Below are 19269 nucleotides of genomic sequence, written 5' to 3'. Positions count from 1 at the left end.
TCACACATTTCATCTGAACAAGGTGTGGCTGATGATGATGAGTCATGTGGATCTAACGGCTTAGCAGGTAGAGGCACGGTTTGTTTGAGCTAGAGTAGTCAAATAAGTTCTGAAAACTGTATTTTATATAACTGTAATGCAGCTTTAACACCAGGAAAAGACAACATTCACATAATATATTAATTAAATTTAAGGACAATAACTGAATCTTATATCAAATAGTGACAGCGATGATGTCTTACTCCATGGCCGATAAATCCATGTCAACTTCTTCTCCATTCATCAGAGGGATCTTCTTTTTCTTGTTTCTGTGGAAAGGAACAAACAGAACAATCAACAGACAGAACAGAGGAGAGGACTGAGGAGAGAAACAGCAAAGACGGAATAGAGGCCAACTAGATTAACGTATCAGGCGGCGCCACAGAGCCACCAGGAAACATCCAACAAAAAGTCAGACATTTACTCAAAGACAACGGGTGGCAGTGATACTGGAGTATCAGGATGAAAACTACTTTTACGATACAACATTACAGCAACCACATAACTACAGCATAAAATATACTATCACCATTTAAAAAAACACTTTTTTTAGGGGGAGAGTGTGACTGGTGGATCAGAGCAGACAGCTGTTGGCGATTGGAGCAGAGAAGAAATGAACAGTAAAGTCGTGCTGTGTAGTGAGCATCAACATCTGTCCTGGAGGCAGAACAAAGTCTCCCCCGTGCTTCCAGACCAGTGTTACTCATCGTGCTGCTCGTGAGGCTCCTGTGGCTCGCCAAGCTTTAATTTGTGGCTCGCATGGCAGTAAATAATGCGGTGATATGATCATGCAGTTAATAGATGTTTCATAAAAAACATTCAAAACAAGCAGGGCTTTGACATAACCCTAAGTCTGCTCTGTTACAAATAATATATATTTAAAAAATACCCAAAATAGCGGCATTACAAGATGGAAATATAGACTAGAAAAGATATTTAAACTTGCTCTGCCCTTCCGTCCATAACACTAACTTACTGCCGAGTTCCCAGTTTGGGCGGCCTGCCCAGCTCTTAACACCGAATGTGCTCTTGGACGATTAGATACATGATGGGCTAATGTAGAAAAAACTGCATATCGTATGTTCAGGGATGACAGATTGATAAGCAGACATGCTGTTTTTGACTGGATGTAACTGTTGATACTTTGCGGTAAAAGTGGCTCTCCTGTTGACTTTGTCCTATCAGTGTGGCTCTCATGAAAAAAATGTTTCTTTGTTGTCCCAGGCGATATTCTCTGTATGGATTGAAATGTATTTATAGTATATCAATATATAGTGTGCATGTGTAGCGTTTCCCCCCCCCCCCCCCCACTTAACATATTAAGTATGCAAAATACAATATTGACAGATGTGTTGTGCTGTAGTAGGTACCGTCTGCTCTTGGAATGACAGGGGATGTCATGTTTGAGGCTGTTCTCCTCGATCTGCAGCGTGTGGTTGAAGGATCCATCCAGCTCCTGCACTGTCACTTTGATTGGACCCTGCAGGTAAATTTACATATCATGATATGACAACCAAAGTAATAATAACGTAAATGTAAGAGCCCTTCTAGCCACATACAGACAGGGAATCTGTAACATTACTGTATTTATTTCTCTGTTTAGGTCATGGCTTTTTGAAAGATCAACATGACAGGACTGTTTCAGGAAGAACAGCAATGTTTGTGCCATATTTGGTACCTGGCATAGAAGATTAAAGAGAGGAATTACATTTTTTCTTTGTTACTCTGCACTGCAGAAAAAAAACACTCCATTCATTGACTAATAGCGTCAGCAATCTTGGGCATTCAGACTAGGTTTGTGGCCAGCAGAATACCTTGATTTTATTTATTTAATTCTCATTTCAACCTTTGGTTATAAAAAAGAAAAAAAAGCATCCACCAACGTCTACAGTTGTACTTTAGCTGCTCTAGACACAGACAACACATCCATTCCACATACTGTTTCTGAACGCTCACCACATATTTCTGAGTTCCAGATGATGTGTAGTCCTGACGGATCTCCAGCTCGAGAACATTCCTCTTCCTGTTAAAGGCAAAACTGCCAAAGAACTTCACTACAGAACTTTGGTCTCTGGTACGAAGAGGTTAAAGTTAACCGAGAAAAAGTTTCGATACCGGTACTGATACCAACACCGTGACCTTGATACCAGTTCCTAAATGATACTCTTTTTGAATGCCAATTTTATAAAACAAAAAGAAATTACAACATTACGCCACAAATCTTTGTATTTACTTTTCAGCATCTACTACATGACCTCATCCCTCTGTAACGTAGAGTTTTTCCTGCGTGTCTCTACGACGTGCAACGTTAGACAGCCAATCACAGACATCATTAGATCTTGGTAGAAGCGTACTGCGTGCTGATTGGCTCACTGACGCTGATAGCAATTTTTGATATTCGATACTTTAGAGGCAATTCGGTCGGTGTCTAAAAAGTATTGAATTCAGTACCCAGCCCTACTAAGCATTTAACCTCTATTGCTCCCAACTGTGTTAGGTCATTAATAATCACTATATGTGTTTGCAATCAGAGATCCATTACAGATAAAAGGATACACCCATTGTTTGATGAGGGGGCCTATGTCTTTGCCCGAGACGTTGGAGATGGATTTGAGAAAGGCGTGAGTAGACAGAAGCATCTGGCTCCACATGTGACTCTGGTACTTCTGGGATGAGGCTGTGCTAGCCAGGCTCAGAAGCTTGTTGAAAACCTATAGGACGGCAGCAGAAAACAGAGAATTCAGATGAAGACCAACCCTGTTTTTTTTTTGTTATGGAGTTCACAAATTCTGACGTTGACGATGAATCACAGAGGCAGAAGAGGAGAAAATGCTGCTTGTGTCTAACCTGCAACATGAACTCCATGCTGATCCTGTTTTCTATCAGCCTCATCACCAGATGGGCCTTACACTGGAACATCTTGAAGTACTCCCAGGACAAGGTGTGGGGGTGCTTGATGGAGAAGTGAAGGTGGGGAGTTGGACTAAAGAGAAAAATGTTTTGTCAGTGTGTCATGTATATATCTAATTATATACTGTATGATCCAGGAAAATGACCCGTCACCAGGGTCCAAAATTAGCACAATCTACTAGCAAAATGCTGGTAAAATATGCAAGTTTGCTTCACTCACCAGCCAAAAAAACAGTGGCCATCTATTGAGTGGCTGGTACAATTTGAACATTCACTAGCCATTTGGCTGGTGGACAAAAGAGTTCATTTTGGACCCTGCCTGTCACTTATACTTCAAATGTTCAAACTAAAGAACTCTAATGGAGTGAAAATGAATATGTTACTTGTCCTTCTCTTTGCCTCCGGTGAAGGTTGGGTGCAACAGAACCCCTCCCATCTTTAGTTCATATTCCACAATCTTGTCCAACTCCTGGGAAACAACCGGATAACATCTATTAACAAACAGCTCAGGAAAGAATTCAGTCATTTCATTTCTGTTTTATATATACTTCCTTTTTTTCTTTTGCATCTCATGCACGTTATTTGTGGGGCAGCAAATACATTTTATTTTTACTATCAATTTATCTGCAGACTACTTTTCGATTCATCGTTTAGTCTATAAAATGAAGGGATGCAACTAGCAACCTTTGTCTTTATTGATTCATCTGTTGATTGATGAAGTAATCATTTTGTCTATAAAATGTCAGAAAATAGAGAAAGATATAATTTCCAAAAGCCCAAGATGATCTAATCAAATTGTTGGTTTTATCTGACTAACAGTCCAAAACACAAAATATTCAGGTTACAATCAGACATGACAAAGAAAAGCAACAAATCCTTACATGAGTAGCTTTAACCAGGGAAGGCCAACAAGAAGGATTCTGGGGTGGGGGTTGGGGGAGTTAGTGTGCGGAAGGGAGGGGGAGGGGACGGGATGAGGAGGAGGGAGGGGCAAGCTAGCCTCCGTTTTTTTGACAATACTTCGAACGTCAACAAGAAGTGACGTCACACAACATCGCTTAGAGCACCTTTAAAGTTATCTTTCCTGGCACTATCTGAAGTGTTTCGTAGTGGAGGCAATCTGCCTGAACTAAAAAGGGCCTCCTCTAACGACATAAGACATGGTTACGTGTTTATCAACTGTTAAGGTTATGGAGGTTCAGGGAAACTGAGTGCTACATAGGGCTGAACATTTTGCCAGATGTTGCGATTACGATTCGGTTTAGCTAAAGTTCAATATTGTCTGTGTAACAAATAAAACATGTCATGGAGCATTATAACATGAGACACGATTAAAACTGCTCTGTATTCTTATGCAGGGATGAGAACATAGATATGAACTGCCAGCAATAAGTGTTTTTCTTTTAATTAACATGGAACACTGAACAGTCAAACAGAACATTTAGCACAAAGGCTAAAGTTATAATAATAAACAATTCTATTAAAAATATCAGTACTTTCCTGTAAACTGAAATGTCTGATATGCCTCCGTTCAAAAGCAGCATCTACATATTGCACCTACTACAATCATGTAAAATAAGGTAATATAAAATAAATGACAAATTCAAATAATTATTGCACATTCGATAAACCGCGGTCTTTACAATTAGCTAAACGCATTCTTTCAAATCGCGATTTCGATTTGAAAACGATGAAATCGTTCAGCCCTAGTGCTACATCACACAGCTGAGGTAACATATTTAGTGAGTGAGGCAACTGTGTAAACCAACATATAAGAACTACACTGACAAGACGAGATGCATCAGGATAGACTTAGTTTAGCAGATGATGTATTGATTGAAAGTAAATGGACTGCATTAAGTAAGCACTAGTCCCGCTTTGCCAGACCATCCACACGCTGTGGAGTGGAGGAGGGTCTGGCTAGTCCACACAGCATTCCGGGATGGGAGAAAAATGTGCTCTGGTTTATCGGTATTTCTTTAAACCAATCATCATCGTCATGGGCGGCACTAAGCTCCGCATGGAGCCGCTGTAAAATAATTGCGAGAGAAAAGTCAGATTGGACAGATAGTCTAGCTAGCTGTCTGGATTTACCCTGCAGAGATCTGAGGAGCAGTTAACCATAGTCCTCAGAAATCCACCGGAGTTTAGAACTCCAACACAAAGAAAGAGGAAGGTAACAGATATCGGCGAAAATACATGCATCCGGCGGAAGTTCCTGCAGCATCGGAGCAATCTCAGAAGTGGAACATTGTGGATATAGACTAAGTAAGGACTAATCCACTGACCAATCTCCTGGAGAAAGCGTGTAGGAGTTATGACAGGATAAACAGGTGAAACTAAAAGTGTTACCTCTTTGATCCAGTGCCGGTACTCGTTGACTCCAAAGGTCTTCTTTAGGTAGAGGCCGTAGATGTAGCCTGAGATTCCCTTCAACACCCACTCATCCGCCCTTCAGAAGTAACAACATAACATGTTAAAATACAAATCAATTAAAAACGTAGGGGTGAGTTTAGTTCCCTTCATGGTTTTTTGGTAAATGTACAACCTTTCAGGAATTATTCCGAATGAATGGTAGCAACTCCATGAGTTTGAAGTGAATTAACTTCAGAGCAGCAATTATTCAGACTTAAAGGGCCTCTTCTTATGATTTATGGCAACCAAGAAGTGTGAAGCTACAATAAATATGCATATGGAATATGAACATCTTGAAACTGAGAACTGAGACCCTGTTGACCACACAGTTTGGAGCTCTTAAAAAGTTGACACCCTTTTTTAATTATTTAAGGCCATACTTGTGTTTTTGTATTATTGGGAATATTACCCTCTGGTATTCCAAGGAAAAGACTTGGCAAACACAACTCTTATAAATGTATCAGCCTGGATTTATTAGCTCGTAAAAAAGGGACACAATATGCTGATTCCACCTTGGTGAGTTCACCGCTTGAGGCTGAATTGAATCCAGTCTGGCTTATGTAGTACAGATGATTTCATCTGTGCATCTGCTATAATCAGCAGGATAGAGTGTATGGAAGTATTTTCCTATAAACGATGTGATCCACTCTTTGCCCTAGAACTGTCTATGGATCATATTATGATGGATAATTAAGAACCATGGATCTCTGTAGCTATGAATTTCCTTTCTTCATTTCCTTTCTTTCATGACGTAAGAAACCCAAATTCAGGCTTGGAAAGCGGCAAAATGCGCTAAAATACATCATATTGGACAACAGAACCTTCACTATTGGTCAAGTCCATCTTCACATCAGCAGACATTCATCAAGAAGAAAACCTGGTTCCTCTTCTATTAGATACACAAGGCAGAGATAAACAAGTAACCCAAGGTCTTGTTTTCTAAAGTTTATAATTAACTTTACTATTTGTCAGTACAGTTTCATAGATTTGGAGAAAAGAGCAGTTTTTTTCTTATGCCTTCTCATTTATGTCAGACAGGCTCCTGAGCATGGCCTGTTTTCAATTACAGGCCCACGTTAACCCCCACTCCGATTAATTGCTAGCAGGCAGCGCCACACTTTCCTAAAATCAAAGAGATCTGACTTTCCCGAGCTCTCTTACACGACAGAAGCCAGCTCAACAACAACAGCAAACCGAGGCCCCACATCTGATGTGTGTTTAAAGGTCAGCGAGAGAGGAGAGGAAACAGGAAAGTAGGAAACAGGAGAGGAGAGGAGGAAACAGGAGTGGTTTGGTTTTCAAAGTCCCTTCATTGGACGATTTTCAAAGAAGAATCACAATCACAAAAGCTAAGCTTATCCAGTCTCGTTTTCTTCAGTTACGAAACACTGCAAAAATCCAATGTACCTTGTCCCCTTCACATCTGGAACTATTCATTCATACATAGGGCTGGGTACCAAATTCTATACTTTTTAGGCACCAACCGAATTGCCTACTTCGTATCGAGTATCGAAAAATGCCTCGTCATTCAATAGCCAATTTCAATACCTAAGGAGTAAAGCTCATCAGCGTCAGTGAGCCAATCAGCATGCAGCATGGTTCTACCAAGATCTAATGTTGTCTATGATTGGCTGTCTAACGTTACACGTCGTAGAGACACACAGGAAAAACTACACAGAGACAGGGCTCACATAGTCAGAGCTGAAAAATACATAAATACATTCGTGCCGTAATGTAAAATAAATATTTGGTATTGTAAAAAAGTATCGTTTAGGAACCGGTATTGAAGTCACAGTATTGGTATCGGTACCGGTATCAAATATTTTTGAACAATACCCAGCCCTATTCATGCATTCATTTTCTCTCCTATTGATTATTGTAACTTCCTCTACTCGTGCCTCAGTCAAGCTGCTCTACGTCGTCTACAACTTGTACAAAATGCAGCGGCCAGACTATTAACCAGAACAAATCGCCGGACTCATATCACACCAATCCTTGCATCCCTTCATTGGCTTCCGGAAAAATTCAGAATATAGTATAAGATCCTGTTGATTACCTTCAAAGCATGACCTCTCCACTGTACTAGCAGCACTAGAGTGTTAAACTCTGTTATGCCTCTAAACGCAAGCGACCCCCCGCCCGCCGAATCATTCCGTCAGTCTCTCACCACACTGGCCAAGCTGCCAAGCGGTAACCCAGCGATCCATCATGTCGACGAATACAGTCACTCAGGCCAGTGCTGGCCCGACTTCTGACTCCTAGTACGGACAAAATAGCTTAGTTCTGTTGTAAATCTCTAATCACCAGTCTTATATTTATGCTCTGAGGGCTAAATATTACCACACTTCTCAAAAAGACCACATTGTAATTGAGAGAATTGCTGAGCTCTATTGAAAGTGGTTTGTACATTATGAGAGTATGCTTCCAAACAATAACGACAGTACTTTTCCATTTCATACAAATCTGGCCTCTGAGGTTAATTAAAGTAACGCATTTGCTTCAGAATTTATAACTGATTTTTGTGGCCACATTTAAAAGGTGGCCTGCTGTTATAGAGAGGGTTAAGACACGATTAATTGTACAAATAAGGATAACAGCACACACAGTTGGATAGTCTTTTCATGAAGGCACTGCACCTAGTAGTACACATGGAAAGTGACAGAAGTCATTTTGTAAAGAATGAAATAAGACAGTGAACAGTTAGTGAAGTTCAAACCGCCCATACTTTTACAATTCTGCTCACCTGGCCAGTCACTGTGTCAAGACTTTTACAGCACTTTGTTCAATGCACACTGAGCCCTCTAGGCCAGAGCTAGTCTCAAAGCTAGTTCATGCATGCATGATCAAGAGAAAAACACCTTTGTATTTCTTTTAATCCATCATGTAACAACAAGCACTCTTTTCAAGGACAATGGCTCTTCAATAAATGCCAATCACATTAGTAAAGCATCTTTCAGGGATGACATGTTCTATATTTCACCAACTCAAACTCATCAACTGCTTGCCACCACTGCAATGTTTTACTGCTGAAAAGGGCTTTATGTTTTGTTTAATTATTATTATTATTATATTAAAGTTTGTTTCCTGGTGGATGGAGAAAAATGCACACACACAGTGCACACACACTCTCTTGATTGACACTGTGATTAGCCAATGAGAAATGAGCCTTCAATAGTCATATCTGCCTGTGTGGCTCAGACTTGACAGCCTCACTGCTTTAAATCTCACCATGACATCCTGGAGATGAAACAGCCAAAGAACTGCTGAGCCAAGGCCTGGGCCAGGCAGCGCCGTGTCAGCGGGGTCTGGTCGATGATCGTAGCGCTGTGGAGCAGGTTGGTACTGAAACACAAAGCCAACAAGTCAAGGTGAGAACGAATGAGATGAATACAATGAATACATATATTATTACAACAACCTGCCTCAACGACATATTAGTGTAAATACTGCCAGTTGTCTATAGCTGGGGTTGTATTTAGGAAGTCCATATCAACAACGCTTCATTTCCAGGATTGTTCAGGTGCCGCCAGAAATTCGGCCGCATGTCCCTCATTTTCGGCTGGATGTCAGTTACCTTCCTCTTTCTTTGTGTTAGCGTTACTCCGGTAGATTTCTGAGGACTATGGTTAACTGCTCCTCAGATCTCTGCAGGGTAAATCCAGACAGCTAGCTAGACTATCTGTCCAATCTGAGTTTTCTGTTGCACGACTAAAACTACTTTTGAACATACACATGTTCCACCAAAACAAGTTCCTTCCCGAGGCTATTTTGCAGCGGCACCAATGCTCCGTCTGGCGCTTAGTGCCGCCCAAGTGAGTGAATAAAGTGAGTAAAGTGCTCATATTGTGCTTTTTCCTTTCCTTTACTGTGTTTTTTTTTGTGCATGTTATAGGTTTCCAAAGTGAAAAAGCCCAAAGTCCCCCCCAAAGAGACTTACCATCTCCAACAGAAAACACTGTTCACAAACTGCTCCAAACAGCTCTATTGTAGTCCAGCCTTTACTTCAGAGACAAACGTGGTCACTTTGGAACACACGTTATAATGCTCGCCTAGCTGCTAGCATGGCACGCCCTCATACTCTGCTTCTGACTGGCTAGTAGTCCTTACCTAGCTACTGAGCATGTGCGACTCCCAACAAAGATGGAACAGAGGTGAGATGTCTCACTCTGTAGCTAAAACAGAGAGCTCAACACACAGGGTGAAAAGAGGAGCTGCAGCAATGTGCAGTACAACAAAAATATGATGTTTTTTGAAAATGAAACCACATAAACCTATTCTGATCTGACAAACATTCCAATCGGAATGCTGTGTGGACTAGCCAGACCTTCCTCCGCAACGCTGTGGAGGAAGGTCTGGCAATGCGAGACAAGTATGTAGGGGACACGGATCAGGCACAATCCTAACCTCACCTGAAAAGACAGAGAGTCATGCACACACTCCATCTCATGCTTACCTGAAAATACTCATGGAAGCATAGGAAGACAGCTGTACATAGGCCTCGTCCACAAACACAGTCTTGAAGCAGGAATAAGGGTAGCGGCATGTCAGAATCTCCTCGTAGAACTCAAAAATCTCATGTAGGTAGGACATGGAATGTTTGAGCAGTGGCAGCAGCTGTGGCAGGCAGAAATGGGTCACCTGAGGGGGGGGGACAGGACAAAGAACAATGGTATAGCTATTTATTACAGCAGATTTCAAAACGTCAGAAAAAGAAAGTGTAGAAAAAGACAGATACAAAACTGTTCAAAGTTAGCTCTCTGGTGAGACCACAGTGGTGATAATAGTGTCCCCCAAAATCTTTTCAGCGTCAAACACTAAAGTTAATGTGTCTGAAATCGTTGGAAAACATTTATTTACTGGTAAGAAGTAGGGCTGGATCCAAATATCCAACTATACAGATATTCATTTGTTGGGTAAGTATTTTGATTTTCAATTTTGGGATTCGAATATTCATTTTTTGTTTTGTTTTTCCTTCAATACTGTAATAAATTTGAGACATATTCAACTTTTGTAGAAACGCAACCCTGACAAGGGATTAAACAATATTTTTGAGCCCCCTTAACGGTTATTTTTAACTCTTGGGTAGTGGGTTGTTTTTCATCTTTTATGAGGGGGACAAATCTACCGCTTCCAAATATGGGGGGGAGGGGGGGGGGGGGCATATTCCCTGCACCTTGCATACCCCCCCCCCCCCCCCGAAATCTACGCCTATGATTCTGTCTAAATAGCAGGAATGTCCCCTTTGTGTTTCTTTACTGGATTTACTACCATGACACGTCCATATACTACACTACTTCACTGAAGTCATCTTCAGTGCTGCTACCGTGTGTTTAGGGACATCTAGTGGTCATTAGTAGAAAACACATGGATGGACAAAATATTACTACATCACATCAGGCCTGTAGTAAAAAACTAGTCAGTCGATGTCATCAGGTTTTTTATGTTGAGATAAAGTTAGATGAAGAGATAATGTTCAACAGATGGCTGTAGATTGTTGTGTTGTTTAGTAAGTAATTAATGTTAGAATAGTGGAGATTTTTTTTCTTACTTTGTATGTATATATTTGTTTTTCTGTATTTATTGTTTATCTCATTATTGTTAATTAACATCAAAATTAATGTTTAATATGTTTGTTTGTTTGTTTATGTATGTACACCAAATTCCACATAAGTGTACTTATTACTTATTACTACTCTCTGCTCTCTCTGTACCTGTAAAGGTCACTACGCGTTGCCTCAGAGGTCTATAGAAGCTCTAACACGCTGCCAGTTACAGGTACTTTTTATTGTCACATACACATACAGTGAGGAAAATAAGTATTTGAACACCCTGCTATTTTGCAAGTTCTCCCACTTAGAAATCATGGAGGGGTCTGAAATTGTCATCGTAGGTGCATGTCCACTGTGAGAGACATAATCTAAAAAAAAAAAATCCAGAAATCACAATATATGATTTTTTAACTATTTATTTGTATGATACAGCTGCAAATAAGTATTTGAACACCTGAGAAAATCAATGTTAATATTTGGTACAGTAGCCTTTGTTTGCAATTACAGAGGTCAAACGTTTCCTGTAGTTTTTCACCAGGTTTGCACACACTGCAGGAGGGATTTTGGCCCACTCCTCCACACAGATCTTCTCTAGATCAGTCAGGTTTCTGGGCTGTCGCTGAGAAACACGGAGTTTGAGCTCCCTCCAAAGATTCTCTATTGGGTTTAGGTCTGGAGACTGGCTAGGCCACGCCAGAACCTTGATATGCTTCTTACAGAGCCACTCCTTGGTTATCCTGGCTGTGTGCTTCGGGTCATTGTCATGTTGGAAGACCCAGCCTCGACCCATCTTCAATGCTCTAACTGAGGGAAGGAGGTTGTTCCCCAAAATCTCGCAATACATGGCCCCGGTCATCCTCTCCTTAATACAGTGCAGTCGCCCTGTCCCATGTGCAGAAAAACACCCCCAAAGCATGATGCTACCACCCCCATGCTTCACAGTAGGGATGGTGTTCTTGGGATGGTACTCATCATTCTTCTTCCTCCAAACACAGTTACTGGAATTATGACCAAAAAGTTCTATTTTGGTCTCATCTGACCACATGACTTTCTCCCATGACTCCTCTGGATCATCCAAATGGTCATTGGCAAACTTAAGACGGGCCTTGACATGTGCTGGTTTAAGCAGGGGAACCTTCCGTGCCATGCATGATTTCAAACCATGACGTCTTAGTGTATTACCAACAGTAACCTTGGAAACGGTGGTCCCAGCTCTTTTCAGGTCATTGACCAGCTCCTCCCGTGTAGTTCTGGGCTGATTTCTCACCTTCCTTAGGATCATTGAGACCCCACGAGGTGAGATCTTGCATGGAGCCCCAGTCCGAGGGAGATTGACAGTCATGTTTAGCTTCTTCCATTTTCTAATGATTGCTCCAACAGTGGACCTTTTTTCACCAAGCTGCTTGGCAATTTCCCCGTAGCCCTTTCCAGCCTTGTGGAGGTGTACAATTTTGTCTCTAGTGTCTTTGGACAGCTCTTTGGTCTTGGCCATGTTAGTAGTTGGATTCTTACTGATTGTATGGGGTGGACAGGTGTCTTTATGCAGCTAAAGACCTCAAACAGGGGCATCTAATTTAGGATAATAAATGGAGTGGAGGTGGACATTTTAAAGGCAGACTAACAAGTCTTTGAGGGTCAGAATTCTAGCTGATAGACAGGTGTTCAAATACTTATTTGCAGCTGTATCATACAAAGAAATAGTTAAAAAAATCATACATTGTGATTTCTGGATTTTTTTTTTTAGATTATGTCTCTCACAGTGGACATGCACCTACGATGACAATTTCAGACCCCTCCATGATTTCTAAGTGGGAGAACTTGCAAAATAGCAGGGTGTTCAAATACTTATTTTCCTCACTGTACGTGTAGCGAAATTCATTCTCTGCATTTAACCCATTACAGCAGCCATTTACAGCGTCCGGGGACCAACTCCAGATCTGAGCCAGTGCCTTGATCAAGGGTACTTGATGGTACATGTTTTTTTATGGTGGGGGAAACCGGAGTACCCGGTACCCACGCAAACATGGGGAGAACACACAAACTCCACACAGAAAGGCCTGGAACGACCTGGATTCGATTTATGAAACGCCCTTTGCCAGTTATTTACAGCACCTCAGCCACAGTGTCAGTGTAGGGGAAACTCACTTCAGGGTTGCAACTAACGATTATATTCAGAACCCATTCATGTCCTACAAAATGTCCCATTAAAAATTCCCAGAACTTAACCGCTATTAAAGACACATGAAATTAAAAATACATTTTCCAATTTCTATTCCTGTGTCCCTTCGTTGTTGAATGTGTCAAAAAAATGTTTTTGAGTATTTTTATATGAAATATCCCTTTTAGTGTAAAATTATTCTTCGATGACTCATCTTAAACACGGGTGCGGTCACACAGGTTTATCCAATCAAATGTGATTTGGGCTGACCAGCTATTTTGAGAGGTGTGTGTTTGGATATTAGTCAGCAAAAACCTTTCCATTTCTAAAGAGCGTGGCTGGCTAACACTAGCACATTTACAGAAATGTTGATCAATGTGCATTGTCCTTATTAATAAATAAATGAAATGAAATTACAAATGCATCAAATGACAGAAGATAAAGCTAAATGCTCCGACTACTGTTCCACTGTGACTTCAAACACATGAGCCAGAACATGTAAGGTATTTCGTGCTTACTGTTTAAGTCAAAGCAGATGTTTCGGAAAAGAAATCACACCATTATACCTTTTGCTAGTCTAAAAAATAATCAATATAGACATCAAAATCTGTTCTTTTTCAACATCCCAAACTACAGAAATATCCTCATTTAAACCCACCACTGGTCACTGCAAACCCACCTCATGCATGTAGGGGTCTACAAGGATTTCAAAGGGCCCCACAGCCAAGGAGATGTTTGGGGCCGCGGTGGGGATGGGGAGGACATAGTGGTAAGTCTTCTTTCTCATGTCATGGGTGTAGATAGTTTCCACCAGATCGCCACAGGACACGGCCACCATGGAAGCATCCACGGTGAACTCCAGCTTCCACGTGCACAGCTCCGAGTAGGAGTCGACGCAGGGGAACCAGAACCTGAGGAAGCAGACACTATGGTGAGCTCTGAGCACATGCACATACAGGAAATGGACAAAGTGCATGTAGCAATACACAAAATGGTTCAATCTCCAGTTTGATGTATTCCACAACTGGCATATAAAATCAACTACTGTAAATCATGGTTAGTCAGTGGTTGCGTCTGAAGTCTCCTCCTCTGCCCTGCATACTCAACATATATACTATCCTTCAACAGGCTTTTGTGTAAATAAACAAAAAGGAGTGTGGATCTTTTCGGACGCACCAAGCTGTAATTTCCGCGTAACCATGGTAACCCCTGCTGACCTCCGCTCTAGCCAGATAACGCTTAAATTACTGAAAGAGGTGAATAGCTACACCAACAGTCGTTTAAATATGTAGAAATGTAAACTAGAGCGTTATCGACGTTACAGAGCTCCTCGGTTTCTATCCGTTTGTTTGGTATGAACGTTGTCGTTGCTACCGCATTGCATTGTGGGATATTTATGCCGGCGTAGTGTCCAGTATTGCATACTGTAATATTTTACCGGAAATAGTATGCAATTCGCGTACTACTGGTTTCATACAAAGGTTTCGGACATACTAAAAAAATCTCACATACTGTTTTAGCCTACTAAATAGCATGTTAGTGTGGAATTTCAGACGCAGCCATTGTTTCTAGACCTGGTGGAGTTCTGGTATCCAAAGGAGAACACATGAGCTCCTCGCTCCGCCATGCTGCCTTCCACATCAGGAACAACAAAGTGGAGACCTCCCTTCGGCTGGTCCAGGGAAAACTCTATGTACACCTTCAAAACTTTTAAATCTGGAGACACAAAACACAGAAACATTGGTGTATCAGTCATGACCTTATAGTTCCATTTCTATTAATAACCCCACACTGAAAAATGTTTCACTTGTTCCAGGGGAATTTGGTAATCCACTTCATGTGCCCATGTCAATTTAAACTATCAGGTAAGGGATTATTATTATGGAATTGTATCCTCTTCGATCTGGTGAAGATGATGGAATTTTAAAGGCCAGTAGTGTATGTGGCATAAACACACTTTAGATTCCTCCTGATCGAAAACAACTCTGTGTGCCTTTTTTAATTAGAAGTGGCCATCGTCTTACCATCTCCTTGTTTCCAGAGTTCAGGGGGAACTTTGATGACCAGCTCCCCATGTCCTGCATCAGGGTCCACAGCACTCACTGCTGCGGTGTACGCACTGGAGAAATAGTTGAGGTTCCTCCTACATAGACACACAAAAAAACATTTACACTAAATGATCATATTGGCACCATACAGTTTCTCTACTATACCCAGCCATGGTCAAATGTTGGCCAGTAGTCCAAATGTAACAAGATAAATAAAAATACTTTGTCTTATTTAATAAAAAAAAAATAGAAATGAGTTTCTTACCTCACATATTCTTAAAATTCAATTGAGAAACCTTTTACAGATAAAATTGCTAGATTTCCATGTTGGGTTTTCAGATAAATAAATACTCAACAAATCAGGATTATGTATAAAATTGATGCTCGCTTAAAATGTTTTCAGAAACACGTTTCGGTGAACTATTTTAGTACAATATGAGATCGTATTCTGAACAAACTGCCATGACAGTCTGGATTTGACTTTCCAGAGAAACCAGACCAACGTGACGTGTTCGTCCAATCAGCTGCCGGTTTTCATTTTTTGGGCGACAATACAGATTAGCGCCGTCTGCTGTTATGGAGACGTATTACGTCTTGTCTCTTGGGTGTGTTCTGAGGCACTTTTTTGACCAACTCGGGGAGACTGATTCCAACTGCCTTTTCTGCCGAGGGTCGGCCGTCGGCTCTGTGTGTCTAGGCCTTTAAACTGACGTTTTTCAGCCTTTCACTCAACCATACAACTAGCTACGGTTGTTGTCGGCCTACTAGCAAAGTAAGCAGACAATGTTGATTTGACAGATCTAATGCAACACAGTACGATTTCATTTGTTGACCAACAACTAGAAGCCTCTGGCAAAAAATTCCAAGCTATGTCAATTTCAGAACTGCTTATTATTATTATTACCAGTGCTTGAATTGGAGAAAAAAAAGGTGCCGGTACTATCTTACAAATCATTATGACATTTGAGATTTCTACAGTGAAAAACAAAACTTGGAGATATTGCTGGTACAACAACAATTTATTGTTATTTATTAACAACATAAATGTATGTATTTATTTAAACAAGTCGTGTGTGTGTGTGTGTGTGTGTGTGTGTGTGTGTGTGTGTGTGTGTGTGTGTGTGTGTGTGTGTGTGTGTGTGTGTGTGTGTGTGTGTGTGTGTGTGTGTGTGCGTGTTAGTCCCCTCTCTGTCTGGCCAGCAAGTGATGGGATGCTGCTACATGTTTTGCAGCCCAGTTTGTCATCTTTAAAAACGAGCCAGCTGTGCGTGGAGCAAAAATACATCATTTGGTCCCTTGACCAACAGTCAGGCCATCCATGTGTTTCGTTACTCACATTAATGTTGACGTTGGTGTCACTGACTAAGGTAACGTTAAGGTTGGTAGCTGCAGACTCCTCATTAACTGCTGAGCTGTTCCGCTCACATCAACATTAATGTTAGTTTGAAGCTCATGAATCGTACCTGATGTTTCTGGTTGGACTTGGACCTCTGTTGACGTGTCTGGCTCTGGCACACGCATTCTTTTAGTACCTTTCTGAAGCCAGGCTAATATAACAACTTACAAACTCGACACACTTATTTTTAGTTTCTAGGTTTTCAGCAGTGAAAAATCTAGTACCGGCTACATGCGAGAAGTAGCGGTACGCAAGAAAAAGTGCAGGTACGCTTAAGAGTAAAATGTAGAAGTGCCGGTACTGCGTACCGGTGAGTACCGGCCCACTTCGAGCACTGATTATTACACTGAATACTCACTGCTTGGACTCATGGTGGCACACCTCCAGTGTCGGGTCATTGTAAATGAATGGGGCTTCCAGTTCATTGACGCGGACCCTGTAGATGCGGCACTGTTTACTGTTAAGCTTGATCCTGTTCAGGTTGACCACTGTGGGGAAAATGGTCAGCTCGACATAGCCCTAAGGGACGCAACAGAGAGGAAGAAGTTGGTTAAAGGGACTACAATTGTCATTAGTAGCTAAAGTGATTTTCATTGTCTGGATTAGATGAACTGCATAAAAGGGTTTGTTCACCAAGAAATGTTCCAAACACTATTATCTGTGCTGGACTTTCCATGTCCTTGTTCTTACATTTTACATAATTCTGTTGGGCTGCAGCACAGTAATAACTATCAGAGCCCGTCAGTGGCAAAAACGGCACTTTTAGTGGATGTAAACGTTCACTTTTTCCCCATAGGATTACATTGCAGTCCGATTTGCAGCTGTTGGCTGCAGGGCTCTCGCTCTAAATACTGGACTCATTTCAAACAATGTTGTTCCCAATAGTTACTTAGGAGGTTTTCACACTTGATGTTTCAGACCCTCCAGGAGGTGGTCTGAGTACGGTTTGCTTCAAGTCTGTGTTACGGTTCTATTCACCTGTACATTGTGAACACAACACATTTCAGGTTTGTTTTGCCTTTTGCCCTGTAGGTATTTTAGCCCTGATGCCACATCAGAAAGAGAACTGAGTCCTCTTACAAGTAAACTGACAATGTGAACGCAAAAAGAACTGAGTCCCTTTTCTGTGGGTCCACTTTTTGGTCCGAGTTTGGTCTGTTTAAAGAGCACTAAGCTAAAACTTAGCAGAAGGGCTGGGCAATATATCCATATTATATCGACATATGAGGCTAGATTTCGTCTTACAATTTGGATGTCGTAATAGCACAACATGACACAGGCAAGTGTTGTCTTTTCCTGGTTTTAAAGGCTGCATGACAGTAAAGTGATGTCATTTTCTGAACTTACCAGACTATTCTAGTTGTTCTATTATTTACCTTTACCCACTTAGTCATTATATCGACATTACTGATGATTATTTATCTAAAATCTCATTGTGTAAATATTTTAAGAAAGCACCAATTGTCAACCCTACAATATTGCTGCAATATCGACATTGATGTATTTGGTCAAAAATATCCTGATATTTGATTTTCTCCATATCGCCCAGCTCTACGTGGGAGAATAGGGTCCAGGTTGAAAAATACTGACATTTCTCTTTAAGTCTGACACATAAGCCTTCATCATATCTAGCAAATACAAATTATGAATCATTAGACTAACAATTTAATAAACCTGAGTTATCTGTGTAATACTATGTGAATAAGTGTAATGTGTAAATAGGTGTAGGTGGCCAAAAAAGGGTTGAACCCTTGTCAAGCAGTCAACTATAATATAACAATGGGTGCAGCACTGGATAGGATGCACCTTGGTTTAATATTAGCCACAGCAGAATGACCGTTGTATATTATATTTGGTACTGTAACGTTAAATATCCTGTAACTTCTGTAGTACTCACAATGACGGACTTCCTCTGGAAGTTGATGTTGTTGATGCACACCACCTGGTGGGTCGTAAAAAGCAGTGACAGGAGAACAATGTAAACATGTGATGAACTTAACGGTACTCCCTCTCATTCAATAAGCAGAGCACTCTGTACTCTATGCACATGTTACTAATGTTAAGCTAACGTCATATTTGCCCTACTATCGACTGCAAACTAACACATTAATTTAACGCCAACAAGGACCCAATTATACAAAAAATACTTATAATTTAAAGGGGCGCGGGCTCTCAAATCCTTTATCTTTCTTCCTGTTCATCTTCGTGTCTTGCAGTTGTGTCTTGACTGAAGTTCCAACATGCCCGTGATGTTTCCTTCTTCCCCGCAGCAGTGTTGGGCTGACTATCCTAACGTTAGGCTCTCTGTATTCGATTTGTATCCCCGCAGATTGCTGTACAGTGTTTTTAGTGCAGCCGCAGCGGACTTATCCATAAATATAAGTCGGCCATGGCCAGCAGTCGGTGTTGTGTGGAGAGAGAATAGTTCCGTATAATGATTGCTGCGGTCGCCGGGGATCAAAACATCCAAATATGTCCTCACTATCTGGCTGCTGACAGCATTGTGGTGGCGGCTCGAGTGTGTGCAGCCATTTTGTTAGTAACCTTTGACCTCCCGCGTAAAAAATAAAACAAATATGTATATTTGTTTTATATCCAGAGACAACCACCAACATGTACAGCACGTTTATTGCAGTCGGCATGCAATTGTTTAAAAAACAAATGCGAATAAATCTAATTTTTATATTTAAAAAGAACAAAAATGCGTTGCTGCGTCATAGCGGGGCGTACACAGCCCGCCTTCCGAGCAGTGCA

General features: G+C 41.1%; 1 protein-coding gene across 1 annotated transcript in view; it reads right to left on the bottom strand.

Moving 5' to 3' along the window:
- Positions 1 to 19068, bottom strand: part of taf2 (TAF2 RNA polymerase II, TATA box binding protein (TBP)-associated factor) — a 38024-nt gene extending 18956 nt beyond the window's left edge. Inside the window, exons 1-15 of the mRNA XM_031322808.2 lie at positions 18667 to 19068; positions 18413 to 18467; positions 16874 to 17034; positions 15096 to 15214; positions 14646 to 14787; positions 13751 to 13982; positions 9818 to 10002; positions 8593 to 8706; positions 5302 to 5401; positions 3333 to 3418; positions 2887 to 3022; positions 2596 to 2750; positions 1996 to 2110; positions 1410 to 1519; positions 243 to 308 (exon numbers count right to left, since the gene is read on the bottom strand). Of these exons, the coding sequence (XP_031178668.1) occupies positions 243 to 308; positions 1410 to 1519; positions 1996 to 2110; positions 2596 to 2750; positions 2887 to 3022; positions 3333 to 3418; positions 5302 to 5401; positions 8593 to 8706; positions 9818 to 10002; positions 13751 to 13982; positions 14646 to 14787; positions 15096 to 15214; positions 16874 to 17034; positions 18413 to 18467; positions 18667 to 18716 (1826 nt within the window). The 5' untranslated portion in view covers positions 18717 to 19068. The remainder of the gene's footprint in view (positions 1 to 242; positions 309 to 1409; positions 1520 to 1995; positions 2111 to 2595; positions 2751 to 2886; positions 3023 to 3332; positions 3419 to 5301; positions 5402 to 8592; positions 8707 to 9817; positions 10003 to 13750; positions 13983 to 14645; positions 14788 to 15095; positions 15215 to 16873; positions 17035 to 18412; positions 18468 to 18666) is intronic.
- Positions 19069 to 19269: the final 201 nt, after the last annotated feature.

This window comes from Sander lucioperca, chromosome 10 (assembly GCF_008315115.2).
Source record: "Sander lucioperca isolate FBNREF2018 chromosome 10, SLUC_FBN_1.2, whole genome shotgun sequence".
Taxonomy (NCBI): domain Eukaryota; kingdom Metazoa; phylum Chordata; class Actinopteri; order Perciformes; family Percidae; genus Sander; species Sander lucioperca.
This window is presented reverse-complemented; position numbering and strand designations above follow the sequence as displayed.